Below are 16,307 nucleotides of genomic sequence, written 5' to 3'. Positions count from 1 at the left end.
TTACTGTTGAGACACGATCTATGGTGGAACAGCCCCCAGTGGCAACTACCTCAACTACTGGTGTGCTGAAGAAAAATTGTATTTTCTGCAATGGTCCGGACCGTAAGCATTTCCCCAGTGGATTTGAAACACTATCTCCATGTGAAACTACACAAGCACAGGACAGTATTTTAAATGCTGCAAGGCAACTGAACGACAAAGATTTCCTTCGTGAATATGAGCACATTGACTTCATCGCCAAGGAATACCACAACACATGCAGAGCAAGGTATATTGCTAAAGGTACCAAGGTTCAAATAAAAGAAAAAGGTTCAACGTACGCACAGAGACGAGAATCTGCTTTCTTAAGAATAATTTCATATTTAGACTCCGAAATATTTCTGAAAGAAATTTCAAAGAAATTGGTTGATGTCAATCAAACCTACATTGAATTTCTCAAAGAAGAGGAGGGGAGGGAAGACCCGACCTCTGAACCATACAATCTTTTGTCCAAAATCAAAGCACATTATGGCAGAAAGCTTCAGGTTGATCAAGAAAGTAAAAAAAAAACAAGGGACCTATCTCTCTATCACAAAGGATGCCATGGACAATGAAATAAAGAATGTAGCTTTGTTCCTCAGGCGGAAGATTCAGAAGCTCCAAGAGAATAAAATCCCAAATCCAATCACAGTAGAAGCAATCCATGATTGTCAGTCTACAAATATACCTACTGAAATATCAGAGTTCTATAGGATTCTGTACACCGGCTCAAAAGATGACGCCAGTGAGAGAGTGGAGCGGTATATTGAATCATCAGCTGAGGATGATATCTACAAAACTACTAATGGAACAGTGAAGCCACCGAAACACATGCTGCTGGGCATGGGTTTGAAGAGTATTACTGGCTCCAGGAAGGTTCAGGAAATTATTAATCACTTTGGCCATTGTATAGGATATCATAATGTAGAATAATATGAGACCCAAATTGCCGCTGACATTATTGAGAAGAACCGAGTTCTTCCTGATGGCCTGCAAGCAAGCAAAGGACTAAGCACAAACACAGCTTGGGACAACTATGATGAATCAATGTATCATGACACACGGGGCATCTGTGTCCAAAATGAAGTTCCAGTTATATCAACACCGACAGCAACAATGAAAACATCTTCTACAAGCTCGGAATCAATCACAGTAGCAAGCCCATCAACTACAGAGAATACACTTCCTATTTCTATGAACAAACGAAGCAAGAGAAGTCTTGAAATACCAAATCCAGAACTCGAACCAGTGAGAAAGAAAATTAAGATATCAAATTTTTCCTTTGATATACAAACAATGGACAAGCTTGTAAACTACAAGGCTTGCGTTGCTAGAGATGTTGCATGGACGATATCTTGCAAAACAAACACACAAACACCAATGTGGTCTGGCTGGAACGCCACAGTAACCAAAGATGATTTACCGGCTCAGAAGATAGGCTATTTGGCAAACATCGGAGCACCTCCTACACGGCTTGAAGTAGTTAATGAAACGATGAAAAGAAACGTTACCCTGGCTGAAGAGTGTGAGGAAGATTGCATTGCGACGACCTATGACTTGGCTATAACCAAGCCAGCTTCCCAATTGCAGGACACTGTGCGACCAAAGTATGACAATGTCTTTGTTTGTTTTGGTGCCTTCCATATTATGTTCTGCTATCTGTCAGCACTGGGGTATCTGGTAGATGGGTCAGGTGCAGCCCATATTTTAATGGAAAGTGGTGCCCTCACCAAGGGTTCCCTCAATGCCTTTCTGTCAGGAAAACACTATAATCAGGCCAGAAAAATGCATGTGCTCCGAACAACTGATATGCGGAGCAAGCATATAGATTTGTTCTTGCAACTGAAAGAGACAAATGAGAGCTATGGACGTTTGGTTGCAGCCCTGAAGACTGTTCAAGCATCACCATCCCCTGAACGGATGAAAGATTTGGAGGAGACGGGTGGATACAAGGCATTCATGATGACTTATGAAAGTTTCTGCGATGATACTAGAGCTGGAAAACATTGTGTTAATGCAAAGTTCTGGAGAAACTACTTTGACATGGTTGACATCTACTTGCTGCTGGGCATGGGTTTGAAGAGTATTACTGGCTCCAGGAAGGTTCAGGAAATTATCAGGAAGATGAAAAGGTTGTTGAGTTGCAGACAACACGGGACCTGCTGGGCAGACTAGTCTATCTTGCTTGTACCAGAAAGATCGAGCTAGCAAAGCTGTTCAGTAGAGCTGTGTGAACAAATGATGTGAATCTTTTCATCTTTTTACTTGGGAAAATGATAGACGTTTACTTTGCTGCAAATCGTCACAATTATGCACGTTACATGTGCTTATACTATCTCAGACTGTTGAACATGGACAGCACCCATCCTGGCATTACGCAACAACTTGAACAAGGTGGTTTATCAGTAAGATTGTCATCCAATTCCTTTGCCAGACAACCAGTGGATCAAGCACTAGAGAGTACGATCAATGTAGATGCAGCCTCGTGACAAACTGGAATCACTGCTTTCCATCAAAGTCAAGGCGCAACCAGGCGGTGGACAGTTACAAGATCAGCGAGAAGCACCATAGTCAGACATCTGTTTGAAAGAGCAGCTTTAAACAAGGATACCAATCCAAGCCATGAACTACGAAAGTCAAAAGTGGAGAAATTTCAAAGAGACTTGGAAAGTATTTCTAAAATGATTGACACTACAATGAATCCCTTTGGTAACTCCCTGATCGAAGACACCAATTTGTACTGTCTAGCAGATGGCAAGAAAATGCCAGATGAAGTAAAAGAGGACATGCAAAATCTCTTTGCTTTGGGGGAGAAGTGGAAAGATGAGTTCCTCCAGGAATGCTTGAAGGATTCTTCAAGGTTTGAAAAACCACTGAAAAGAAGAAAAGTGAGAAACTTTGCCAGTGTTGCTATCAAGAGCAAAATATGAGGTAAAGATGAAAAGGTTGTTGAGCTGCAGACAACACGGGACCTGCTGGGCAGACTAGTCTATGTTGCTTGTACCAGAAAGATTGAGGTAGCAAAGGTGTTTTCCTTTCCACTAACCCTGGTTCCCCTCTCTTTGGCCAGTATTTTTGGCACAGTGAAGAAGACACCAAAGTACACACTCTCCAAACACCTCGAAGATTTGATTACACACAAAGAGCCAACAACAGTTGATATGGTCATTTATGATGCCATGTTCATAATCCAGTCACTGCCCTCTGACTTGCCTCTCAGATTTGGGAATGTAGCAGAGCTGGTCCTGAAGATCATATGCAGTCCAAAGGCAAGGAAAGTGCACTTTGTCTGTGACAGTTATGTGAAAAGCATAAAGAGTGTTGAGCAACAGGCAAGAGGTGCAAATGATGGATCATTTCACATCACAGGTGCAGACCAGTTACGTCCTAAAGATTTCAGACATGCCTTGAGATCACCAAATTTCAAAACTGCACTTATTAAGTTCTTCATGGAGGAATGGAAACATAACTATTATGCACCAATCATAAAACAAAAGACTGTTGTTGTTTCACATGAGGAGCAGTGTCTTCAGTATACAGCATCTCTGTCAGGAAATGTAGAACACAATGAGGCACCAGACTACGAATGCTCACACATGGAGGCAGATACCAGCCTAGTATACCATCTCAGCATGCTGTCAAAAGCAATACCAGGACAATGTTGTTGTCCGTGCAACAGACACTTATATCATGGTCATTCTCCTGTATCATTCAAGACAACTCAAGGCCAATGTGTGGATGGACCTTGGACATTCGAGTGATAAAACTCGAAGGTATGTCCATATTACTGCGCTAGCAAACTACCTCGGCCCAGTTGTTTGCAAGGCACTACCAGGTTATCATGCTCTGACAGGATGCGACTACACGTCACCCTTCTTCAGGAAGGGAAAGGTGAACCCATTGAAGAAAGCTCAGAAGAGTGCTCTCCATCTCGAAGGCATCAGCATGCTTGGAGAGACAACCGCCTTTGATGATGACAACAGCCTTGTAGAAAGATATGTGTGTTCACTCTATGGTCAGGGAGCATTATCATCTGTGAATGACGCCAGGTTGACAATCTTCCTACAGAAATACAAACCGACAGATCCAGACAGTCCATTGGAGAAAATAAAGGAACTTGATGCAGGCAGGCATGCTCCCACCCTGCAAAAATGTTCTGATGCAAAAATTGGCACGGTGCAATTACGTGGCATATCTCTGGAAGCACGCACATCTAAGAGATCCACTAGAGAACATTCAACCCACAGATCACGGCTGGAAAGAGGTCAACGGAGATTTTGTACCACTCTGGTTTACCGGCAGTCGGATGCCAACTATTCTTTCTAAAACCATGGAACCAGAAGATGTCACAGATGAAGATGAGGATGATGATGACAATGATTGTATTACCGTTGATGATTCAGAGGATGAAGAAGACACTGATGATGATGATAATGGACATGACTAACTGAATGTGGTAAATTGAAAGGGTAAATGGAAAGCTTGCAAATATCAATATTTGAAATATTGATATTTCCCAGAACAATATTCAACACTGGGGCCTATTCATAACTGGCCAAAAATAGTTATTTTGTCTTGCGTAGGGTCAATAAGATTGCTTTTTTGGTAATCAGCACCCTCTTTTAACGAAAATAGGCTTGTCAAATCATCTTTACCTAAAGTTCTGATTAAACCCACTATTTGACGGAATAAGGGAATATTTGGCCAAAAAGGGTTAAGATTGTCATTTTGTCTTGATTGAGGTCAATAAGACGGTTTTATTTGGAATCAGCACCCTTTTTTACATAAAGTAGGCTTGTCAAATCAGCCTTACCTAAAATTCTGATTAAACCCACCAACCCAACGTAATTTCATATTTCAAAAAAAAGACTGCTTTTTTTTTTGGATTCAGCACCCTTTTTACATAAGGTAGGCCTATCAAACCATCCTTACCCAAAATTCTGATTAAAGCCATCTATCTCCTAGGGTAATGGGCACACTGACGGAACCACAAAAGCCAACTTGTGACTGGTTATCTTCGCACGATGGCTAGAAAGGTTCTTCTTCTTCATTTTTGACGGACGGAAGGAAGTAAGGACATACCAAATATTGAAGCAGCTACATCACTTAAAAAGTTGTTCATTTCCTGCCCATGATCTTTTCTGTGCCCATTCGCTCATCCATCAGCTTCTGTTCAGTTGTTACCTTCTCTGACCCCCCTGTCGGATTGCTCTTGCATGAGACATCATTTCATGTACACACCCCACAATCTTCTATGTCTCAAATACCCTCCAGATATATTTTATTTTCTGTTTAAGGAAGTTATATGTAGAGTTTTGAGAAATACACTGGTGTGTGAATACCACAGCAATGTCTGGCAGAATGGTGCAGAAGCATTGCACTTACCTTTGAGATGTTCGTCTGGCTTTGTTTCCCCAACCAGATGAGAAACTGTCCGTTTGGTGCTTCGAAGGCAGTGTGTTGCCATCACAAAGTGTGCAGTCCCTCGAGTGGACGTTAAACTGGGTTTCCCATGTGCTTGCATTATCTGGTGAACGTAAAATATCTCATTGCGTCGTTCATGAAGAGTAGTTGAGCTCTCGCCAGCACCTTGCAACAAATCACAAATTCCTGCCCAATTGCCTTGAGTCGAATGCAGGGCCTGGCCAGGCCAGAAACGTTACCCAGCCGACCCCCACAAGAAGGTTGGAGTATTTGGTGCTTATTGAAGTAGTAGTAGTAGTCATTAGTATGTCTTTAATATGCTAGTGAGATTCAAACCTGAGGTCAGAGGTCAATGCTTCCAACCTTACAGCAAATCCCAAATGTCTTAACGTCCGAACACAATTTTGCAGTGCTTCCATTTTGGCTGTACCATGGATCTGGTTCAGCCATGATTGTCACTAGCACTATGATAAGGTCTACTTCTGTTCTCGTTTATGGTCCAGCGCTCCCGCAAGATTGTGGAGCTTTACTTCCTTACATTACGATCCAAATTAAACGAGTGAGATATACTGATGCCACCATCCTGCCACGTCAATTTTCTAAGAGCCTCCAGCACTTGATCTCCAAAATGGTACTGGGATACAAATTCACATCGCCCATGAGGAACCACTGATGATACTCTGGAGTGAAAGTACAAGTAGAAACAAATAAACAAGCACTCCTATGGTTCCCTGGTCTTTTGTCCTGAGTATCGGAATTAGTAACCCTTTTCCATAAATGATTGGCCTCGGGGTAATTTGAATCCTGCATTCTTTTGATTTGTCCATTGTCTCCTCATCTTTGTTATGAATCCCAAAGTACACTTGTCTCCATGTAGAAAAAAAAAAAAAAAACCCATATTTTATTCTTCCAAATGAATTTATGTATGTTCTATTTAACTGGAAGGGCACTCGGTAGAGCGCATACCTCCGCCACGCAATGCCTGATTCATGAGAGCATATCGGGCCCAATACTTTTTTGAAATATCATTCAGATTATGTCGTTTTTGGCCCTATCTCTCAACGGTGAAGAATCACTTTAGAAATTAAATAATTCTCATATCCAGATCCACATTTGGATCTTCACCAAAATCGAATCAATTCGTCCTTGCGACACACCCAACCTGTCCAAGTTTCATCCGAATCCGTCCACAACTTTTTGAGATATCGTGCTTTATATCATTTTTTAGCACTATCTCTCAATGGTGAAGAATCACTTTAAAAATTCTAGCAGTCAGATCCAGATTCGGATCATCACCAAAATCGAATCGATTCGTTGTGGCCACACACCCAAACTGTCCACAAAATTTCATACGAATCCGTGCACAACCTTTTCAGATATCCTATACACAAACGGACAGAAAGGGGAGTAAAAACACAACCTCCTTCACCTACGGCGGCGGAGGTAACTGGCAGAGTACCCACCCTAAGGGCGATGTTGTTCCAAGCATGCAACACGTTCTTCTGACTCATCCCTTTATCTCAGCAGTGTATAGGCAACAGATCGCTGCCTCAATCGCTCCCAAAAAGAAAAAAATAACTTGTGTTACCCATATGAGGCAAAAACTTGCATACTGCTTATGTGCATATGTAATACATCGTGGTTGTATAGCTCGGATAATTCCAATTGTACCCTACTCTCCCTGCCCAAGGAAGAAAATGCCAAGATGGGCGAAAATTTTTTTTTTCAAAACTTCATTGAATCAAATGAAACTTTCACAGGCACACCTTCAGGGTGTTCTGAGTAATCCCTGGACGTTTTGGCTTCATCGGTCAAATTATTTTGGAAGGGGTGGATGAAACACAAGATGCATAGATTCAACATACTTTCCCTCCATTATATCGAGATCTAAGTAAATGGTGAAAACAAGATAAATGGTGGCAATGTAATTGCACAATTTGTGTTTATTTGTTCTTTCCAAAGTTGTGAGGATGTTGTATCAGGAGACCAATGCTGACCTTGTACTCATGGCAAAGGCTCTTGTAGTTGACTCGCGCGATTATTATTGGTTGCTTGGCAACTAAATTATATGCGGTCAATTGCCTGAGATCGTGCTTGATTCAGTCTGCAGAAGCCACCAGCAGTTCTTGCATAGAAGGCTGACGGTGGCTGCACTCCGTTATTCCGGCAAGCAACTATGAAGTACTTCCTTATTTGTGTGAATGATGCTGTTGATTTGAATTCCCTTCAGCTCACCTCTTCCAGTAGTTCTCGAGGAGTGAGGACCTGCTCTGTGCTGCCAAACCGTATCCTGGACGACACCGCTCAGGGTGACGGCGACCCGAGGAAATTTTCACTTTGCATCGTCTTCCCGGTATGTCGTTGACGGCTTCGATCACACGGGATTTCTCTTCTCGGTTGTTCACATCTCTTATACTTTGTTTGTCTCTTACCGAAGCTCTCTGTCCACTCGTCGTGTTGATATATCTTGCGTCTGGGGATTTTTTCTTGTCGTCGGTACTTTTTCCAACATCCTTATTTGAATCTTCAACCTCACTGGCCTCTTGCTTGGAAATGGAAGTCTCCCTGAGATCTTCCTTTTCTCCATCGGGGTTCATTAGGACTTCAAACCGACTGAAAACGCGGTTATCTCTCCGCATGGCCTCTGCCTTTTGGAGGAGATTTTCTGCATTTGGTTCGCCAACCTCTGCCATTTCTCTTGACTCCTTTGCACATACCCCTCCTCTGTTGATACACACTTGCCTTTCATTCACCTTTTCTTCCTCAATCGTGGCACTCGCTGCCTGCTGCTGCCCTTTTGCTGACATGTCTTTGAGCAATGCCTTGGTATCGTCTTTCAAATTGCTCCTTTGAAGGAGCACGATGAGCGATGCCCCCAAACTGGCAGGCTTCTCCATGGTTGTGTCATCATGCTTGTCCTCATTTTCCATTACTCTCTCCTGAGATTCGTCCTGTGCCGTTCCAGGGAACTTCCCTTCCCACTGTTGCTCAGAACTGTTTACTTTTTCTTCAGATGCTACAGCTTCTATGCAGGGAGTTGGTTTGTCTATCCTCGATTGTTTTTGCAATTTCTCATTTGATATGAAGTTGTTTGAATAGACTTTGCTAACGGCCCTGTCATCATTCGTCATTTTGTGATTCAATTGAACGTGAGAGGAGAGAGAAGTTTCATGGATGCCTACCGTCTTTTGTCGACTCGTCAACTGGTAGTTTCGAGCATATCCCAATACAGCACCTCGGTTGTATATGGGGGTCTTATTTTCAACTGGCTGATTGTTCAACCGTGCTGCGATTGTTTCTTCTCTATCGTTTTCATGTGGTATTTCCCGCATTGCAGATACTTTCCCCTTGACATCAATATGGTGCTTCCCAGTGAACCTTGAGCGGGCTGGCAGACGTGGAAGGGAATGGTAGATAAGCGAAGGCCGGAGTCGCGATGCGCGATGTAAATTGCGCTCCTGTGCATTCGTATCAAAGTCATCATTTCCCCTTGGCCTCTGCCTAAGATTTCCTTCAGCTGTTCTCGGCCTACCTTTAGGCCATTCTCTATTTGTCTCATAGGTTAACCATGTAGGAAGCAGCTGGGTCTCTGGAAGGCCATCGGTGTTCTGCGTATGTACAGAGTTCCACTGCATGTCTATGTTTTTCTGGCCCCAAACCTCTGCAGGTAAAGCCTCATTCCGTGGCTGGGCTTGTGCAATTTGAGCTGTGTTGAGGCAAAGTGGTCTGAAGCCTCCTGGAGCCACCTTTGGGCTTGCCGTATCTTCAAATTGTGTCCTGTGGGCCAAAGCAAAATATGGAGACTCAAATCTGTTCTGGTCTTTGCTGTTTATTTGTAGACCAGGTTTTCCCACATACTCCCAACCCCATTGCAATTGGCCCTGCAATGTCTTGCGCTCACCGGCCGGTTGCCTCGTATTCGAGTCATTTCCTTTTCGACCACTTCCTTGCCAAGTCTCTTGCTCGGTTGGCCAATCACCCCCACTCCTCCAATTTGCAGGATTGTGCCACTGGAAACCAATCCTGTTGCTCTTCATTTTCTCAAAAGCATCCTCGTGAGTAAAATGCACAGCTGGAAATCTTGAAGGCTTCTCACCCCACGGACCTTTCCATATTGCTTTCCTTGATGAGCCTGAGCTTGACTCAAATGATTCCTCTGCAGCTAAATATGGAGGAATTGCATGCAGGTAATTATGGGATTGAAAACAAACCACCGGCACTTGCTGAGAGGCCTGAGCTGTTTTGTAAGGCTGCATGCTCGCTCTTTCAGGGAAATTGTAATGTGCCCGAGTCATGACAGATGGCGGAGATTGCCCAGGGCAGAGTGTTTGTGACTGAGCGTAAAGAAGTCGAAATTCTTCGTCAAAATCTGAAGCGGCAGTGCCCGTGAAGACGTGTGCAACACTTCGATGAATCTTCTCGAAGCTCCATGTGAAGCTAGGGTTGGGGTTGAGGCAAAAGTGTCTGAGTCTAAAGGTCTGCAATAAAGGAAATATAAGAACATGTTCTCCCAGTCACGGTCTTGTGATGCAATCCAACAAACAAATCGGTCATCCCAACTCCATCCCTTCACATTTACTTAACTCTTTAACACCTACATCTCATTTACTTAATATGCACATACAATTTTACAAGGAAACGTAAGTTGTCTTTCGTGATTCCAACCCCTCCCACCCCCAAATTCTCACAAAAAGATGTGGGATTTGAACCTGGAACCCCAGTACCACGAAGCTTTGTACTCGAATACGAATGCCAAATGGATGAGTCCAAAATGTTCAGAGCACGTGCAACTAACTACACAATGTCACATAAAATTATGACACATTTGCAATGACTATCGTAAGGTTTTGATCAAAATCAAAAAGTGGGAACGGTCTGTTTGTTCGTTTGTTCATTTGTCCATTCAACTGCTCTTCAGGTTATTGGCTGAGGCTGACAAAACTTGGCATGTATGTACCATCGGGAGCCCCTAGGGAATGTGCTAAAGGGGTCGACACCACTATCTCCCAGGTGGTGTTAATGATGAAAGTTCAAAATGTCACTGAAAGTCACAATGACATAATAATAATAAGCTGCTGAAGAAATGGTCTCTGAGTCGCAGGGAGATTAAACGACAATGGAGAATGGACTTCCGGAGGATGAGCGTGACAGAGAGCTTGGTCAAGAGCTGGCTGAGGTGGGCTGGGCACCTGTGGAGGAGTATTGTACAAAAGGTGGGGCAGGAGCAGCTTGGTTCCAGTGGGCCTCACCGTATTTAAAAGGAATATGTGGAAGATGACATATATATATTAGGATAATGCTGTCTGTCCCACCCTGAAACATGGTCATGCTCCTCAATAAATAAATAAATAAATAAAAGTAAAAGTTGCCTCAATTAATCCAAAGCTTTTGGGAAAATTATATATAAAAAAAAAATTCAGACAAATAATTGAACCTGGGCGATGTATAGGCAACAAACCGCTGCTTCGATGGCTCCTGATTTTCTTTTTTTCCTTCAGTGTTAAATGTCTAACCTCCCATTTTGAGTTCTTTCAAGCAGCGCAAGAATAAAAATTTTTCTTTTCTTTAATGTCGTGGTATTTTAACCACGAGCTTCCGCTAGTAATAACACAATGGATGAAAGCTGTCACGAGGTGATGGTTTTCATCGTCATGAGGTGCCCACACAGTCACATGGTGCCTGCACAATTTTGGATTAAAAAAAAAAAAAAAACAACAGAAAAACTTGGTGGTTCACATGTCAGGCCTGAGCCTTGCCTGCTCGGCAGTTCTACTGGCTAGCTGGTGGTGCCTTCATGTTTGAATATAGTACGTACTGTACTCGTGATCACGACTTACCAACTTACAAATAAAACAAAGCAGTCATTTCGTCAGTCGCTAGGTATAACTCAAGCTTGTTTGTGAAATGTAATCCTCCAACTTTTGTATGACTTTTGTATGTTTGCATTGTGTACAACAATCATGATATCCCTGAAAGCTATCATCTCTTACCTGTAGGTTCCACACAACACTGTGTGACAGTCCACCAGAAGGAACTTTTCAAACATTTGGCCCAGAAACTTGATCCCCGATTTGCAGTGGAAAGGGACACCGGCGATTGTCCTGACTCGTAGATTCTGGAGGAAGGCAGAGTGGAAATTATAATTATTAGAAGGAAGAAGGGAAGAGTAACGCGCCATGTTTTTGGGGTTCTGAGTTGCCGCCTTAGCGTCACTTGGTGGCAAACGTGACAGACCTAAGGTAACCAGTAACTTCATCCAGTCGCTCCCAGAGATCTTTGATAGAAGCAACGTTGAAGGACTATCTGCGTTGGATAAATGCAGTGTATGTGGAGAGTTGGTGAGTTGTGGTGGGTCAGATACTGGAATTTCAAAAGTGATTCTTCACGAGGGCCAAAACTGATATATAGCATGATGATTCAAAATGTTGTGGACGGATTGGGACAAAAATTGGTGGATAAGTTGGGTAGGTGACAAGAACAAGAACAAGAACAAGCCGATATAGATTTTGGTTCAGGTCGGGATCCAGATCCGGCCTATCAGTGGGATATGAAACGTAAAGTGTTCAGCCAGGTGGAGGTTTGCGCTCTTCTGAGTGCCGTTCTAGTTAATCCTGTGTGAATAATGTTGGAGAGATGGTTGGTGACCACAACACAATTTAGCGATGCGCACTCTCAATTTCTCTCAAGACAGTTGATTCAGTGTTGTGGACATCTATAAGAGATATGTTTCGGATGTTATTCAGGGTATCGCGTTGGATTGAGGATGTGGTTAGGTTATTGTGGATGTGTTTTTTTGAATGTGGGTATTCAAGGGAGGAGGAGAGATGGCAATACGTGGGAGTGGCAAAGTGTTAAGTGTACTGTGATAGTGTCGTTTTGCGGAACACACGTCCAGCTGATGAAAAGGGACGTTGAGCTTCCGACACATTTCTTCGAAGAGCGGTGCATTGAGGGAGTCCAAAAGAATGTAGACCGGGATCCGGCGATAAATGGATGCGTTCAACACGTCCTGAAACACGTCGATGTCTGTGAAGACGTCTGTGGCAATTGCCAGAACCTAGGGGGAGGGAGATGGGGGGGTCAAGAACATAGGAGGAAGAAGGGGAGCATGTCGGAGCAGTTAACGTAGTAGTAAAAAGGTAACAACGGAATACTAGTCGTCATAAAGGCGAGCGTCGGCGGACACATTGAATATTGGATTTTATCAAATGAAAGCCGATAAGAGTATGTGAACCACCGTGCAGCTGACTGTTTGCCTGTGCAGCAGGGAAGCACAGTGCAGCTGACTGTTTGCCCTTCATCACAGCTCCCTCAACAATATTATATATATATATATATATATATATATATATATATATATATATATATATATATATATATATATATCTTTGGTTTCTGCCTTTTTGTTGTCTGAGGAAGGGCTAACATCCGAAATACGGTCACATCTTGCTTCCCACAGCAGTTGCATTTCCTCCCATTGGCTTTAAGGTGATAAAATCCTTTGTAAAGCATAAGCTTCACTTCTTTTGTGAGATTACTGTTCATAAACAGAAAACAAGCAGTGTTTACAAACAAAGCTCGGGTGACAGTTGAGAACGACGCTACAAATCAAATGGCAAGCATAAGAGGGCGTTGCTTGATGAATTCCGAATCGTATGCTGACCCACCGTCCTTGCACCTTCAATGAGTCTGTGCACCACCTGCTTGATGCTGGGCGAGCCATCAGTTGATGGAGGATGGAAGTAAGTTGCAGCTCCACTCGGACCGCAACTCCGGCCCGTGCAACTTCCCTGTCTGCCCCAGCTCATTGGCCATCCAAGGTCGAGTTCTGGAGCAGCCACATCGGAGAATACAGGCCAGTAGGTTCCTGAGACGGAGCTCCCATCACCTGAGTGCAATAACCCACACAGCAAGCCTGTATTACGACCTCCTTCCATTTTACCTGCCTTTTCATTGGTCTGAGGAGATTGGCAATAAATTTGATGGGGAGGTAGGGGTTATTGGTTTTCCTCACAAATTTGGATATATTGTTGGTCCAAGTGGACTCGTGGGAGGAGGATGAAATGACTGAAAGATGGAATGAAGGAAAAAGTAGGGAATTTAGGGGTGGAGGATGAGAAAAGAAAGGAGGTGGAGAGGAGAATTGAGGAAGAGGAGAAGAACGCAGGATGGAGAAAATAATGTGGAAAGGAGGAGGCCATCTATGTACTCTACATTTGTGCAAATATTACATAATTGTTGACCTCTCCTTCCTCCCTACTCCAAACTTGCTCCCTTTATACTCCTATCCACAGCGACCAAAATTATTCCCATCTCCTTCTGGGGTCGGTTGGGGAATGATTTTGTCGCAAGTCTTTTATGGCCCTGATGATCAGTCTTGACGTTCAACTGAAGGTTATTTTTGGCGGTATTTGTAATTTGTTCAGGGTGCGATGACAACTGACCTACTCTACGTGAAAGACACGGTGGGATCTTTCATGCCCACCAGCAGATGGGACACCACCCCCCCCCCTTAACATGTATCGAGGGACCAGACAGTACTTTGTCTATACCATTTTTGTTCACTTCATCTAAAATATATTCTCTAGATTACAAGAATCTGCACGACCAAATTTGACTCGATTTGAGATCGAGTAAACTATACAATTGGACATTCAGAAATTCGAACTGTCGTTATGTTAAAATCAATCTCAGCCTGTACCGTTGCCTCCATCCCAATCTGAGCCACTGCCCCCATAGCCGTCAGGCTCATACGAAGGCCTACGGGCAGGATGCACAAGGTTATGGCGGATGTAGCGTCCTTCACGCGAGTTCAAGAAAGATGGAACTCCTTCATGATCAAGGAACTCGTGGAAAGCTCCACGACCCTTCTCCACGAGCACGTCGACAGCAAGCCGTCTGCTCTCAGTGGTGCACGGCGCTTGACCTCGGTTCCAGTTGCAGGCCCCAATTGACGTGCGCTGGGAGTGCCAGGCCATCGAGTTCACTGCAAATCAGAAGTTAGTCTTCAGGTGTGTTATGTCACACCTTCTTGCTTCAACAAATGATAGGAAACTCAATCCAAAGAAAAAAAAAATTCCAAAATTTTAAGATCTGCCCACTAATTAATTAAATGTAATATAAATGTCCCATTAGGATGTGGTTTAGGGTTGTCTGTGAAAATGGCTTAAGTGTTCTCAATCCATCACTGTGCCCGTTCCTGTCGGCATTCAGATTTCTCTTGTATATTGAGTCGAGGCTCATGGAGGAGCAAAAACATAGAATGGATCGGAACATAACAAAACAAAAAGAACAATGGAAATTTAAGGGGGTGACATCAACGACAAGGTGGAAGGACTTCTTGGGATAATCTTCAAAGGGCTTTTCTGGCCTGTTATGAAGATGAACAATTGGAGGATGAGGATGAGGGGGGGGTGGGGTGAACAAGCTGGTTACAGGTGCAAACTGTCTTGAAGATCTGGAAGGAACAATGAGATCGATGAGGATGTGGAAGTTGGTTCCACAGGTGGGGAAAAAAAGAGGAACAAACAAGTGGAGGTGAGCAGTGATGCTAATTTGCATAGTTTCACCAGAAGTGGGTTGACTGTAGACCGTGTGCACCCTGCAGAAACCTGGCTGGGGACAAAGCATGGAAAGAGCAGAGGGAGCAAGACCAGAAAGGAGGAGGTAGAAGACAGAGAGACCACCGACCTGTCTGCGATGGCGAAGTGATAGACCCATCGACTCGGCTTCATCGTGGGGGATTCCGATAATCTTGAAGGCCTTCATGGTTTCCATGGCGTCAGGCTGAGCAAGATGCGAGGCAGGCGAGCCAGCCCAGAGGAGAGAGCAGTACTCCATCAAGCTGTGGATGAAGGCCTTGTCGGCGGATAGGGATATTCTTAAAAGATCACTCGGTAATGAATGGTTAAAGTGTTGATAGAAACAAAAGTTGTGGTTTGTATCAAGTGCCGTGAAAGCCACAACGATCAGACATCGTGATGCTCATGTTTTTAACGTTCGGTTTAGTGGTTCAAATGATGAACTTTATGGAAATCGCATTGTGGACGTCGGTGTTCCTCGTGCAGCGATTTCAAGGCCGTTAATAGACAAGAGATGATCAAACCTGGGATCTCAGAATCCTGGGTCGTGGTTTCAGATGGGGATGCTGAAGAGGGTAAACCCCATTGATGACGTGACCTTTCATACACTTCACTCCTCTTTATTGTGGTGGAGTTGTATTTACCAAGCTTTTTATGTTGTGCCATCTCTTCCTTTGTCTGTCTCTCTCCCTGTCCTCTCAAATCTACATATAATGCACACAGTTCACAAAAAGTTGGAAGAAGATGGATAGGTGAAGGAAAGGGAGCCGTTGGTGAGGTCAGAATCTCATGATAGCATGTATGTAATATGTAGATGGACATCTACCCTCACCCTCAACCTAACCACTGATCAACCACCAAAACATACTTATGAGCAATACATTAAACAACTCGTCACCAAACAACAACGATATCAGAAACTATTGCCGAGCAACATAAACAGCGTTGCGACATCGATCTCAACAACAGCAATTAACCACAAACCTGAAAAAACAAAATCCAACAACCTTCATATTAACAACTCATCAAATCCCATTGGGACCATATAGAACCATCAACTATTGGTGCTAACCATTCACGAAGTATCATATAACTAAGCAACACTGATAATCCATAAATTGATCACGACGATGACGCAGTGAAACCCCTTGATAGGTAACCCGTTGATCATAAATAACCGACAATGGTGAACAATTTTCAAAACTGACGACCGATTGGAAATAATGTTGACATCAATAACTATCAAAAGGTCATTGGATATGAACACCAGCAAGGTACATGACC

The 16,307-nt window shown here is 43.4% G+C and overlaps 1 protein-coding gene across 2 annotated transcripts in view; it reads right to left on the bottom strand.

Moving 5' to 3' along the window:
- Positions 1 to 7,261: 7,261 nt before the first annotated feature.
- LOC147009317 (uncharacterized) overlaps positions 7,262 to 16,307 on the bottom strand; it is a 9,452-nt gene continuing 406 nt past the window's right edge. For both annotated transcript variants that reach the window (XM_085861717.1, XM_085861716.1), the window contains exons 3-7: positions 14,144 to 14,428; positions 13,110 to 13,330; positions 12,332 to 12,499; positions 11,433 to 11,557; positions 7,262 to 9,879 (exon numbers count right to left, since the gene is read on the bottom strand). In XM_085861717.1, the coding sequence (XP_085717843.1) occupies positions 7,674 to 9,879; positions 11,433 to 11,557; positions 12,332 to 12,499; positions 13,110 to 13,330; positions 14,144 to 14,420 (2,997 nt within the window). In that variant the 5' untranslated portion in view covers positions 14,421 to 14,428 and the 3' untranslated portion in view covers positions 7,262 to 7,673. The remainder of the gene's footprint in view (positions 9,880 to 11,432; positions 11,558 to 12,331; positions 12,500 to 13,109; positions 13,331 to 14,143; positions 14,429 to 16,307) is intronic.

This window comes from Eptatretus burgeri, chromosome 17, assembly GCF_056783735.1.
Source record: "Eptatretus burgeri isolate ZD-2024b chromosome 17, Ebu_testis_v1, whole genome shotgun sequence".
In the NCBI taxonomy this organism is placed as follows: Eukaryota; Metazoa; Chordata; class Myxini; order Myxiniformes; family Myxinidae; genus Eptatretus; species Eptatretus burgeri.
Note: the sequence above shows the minus strand (reverse complement) of the source record. Positions and strands in the feature narration are given on the sequence as shown.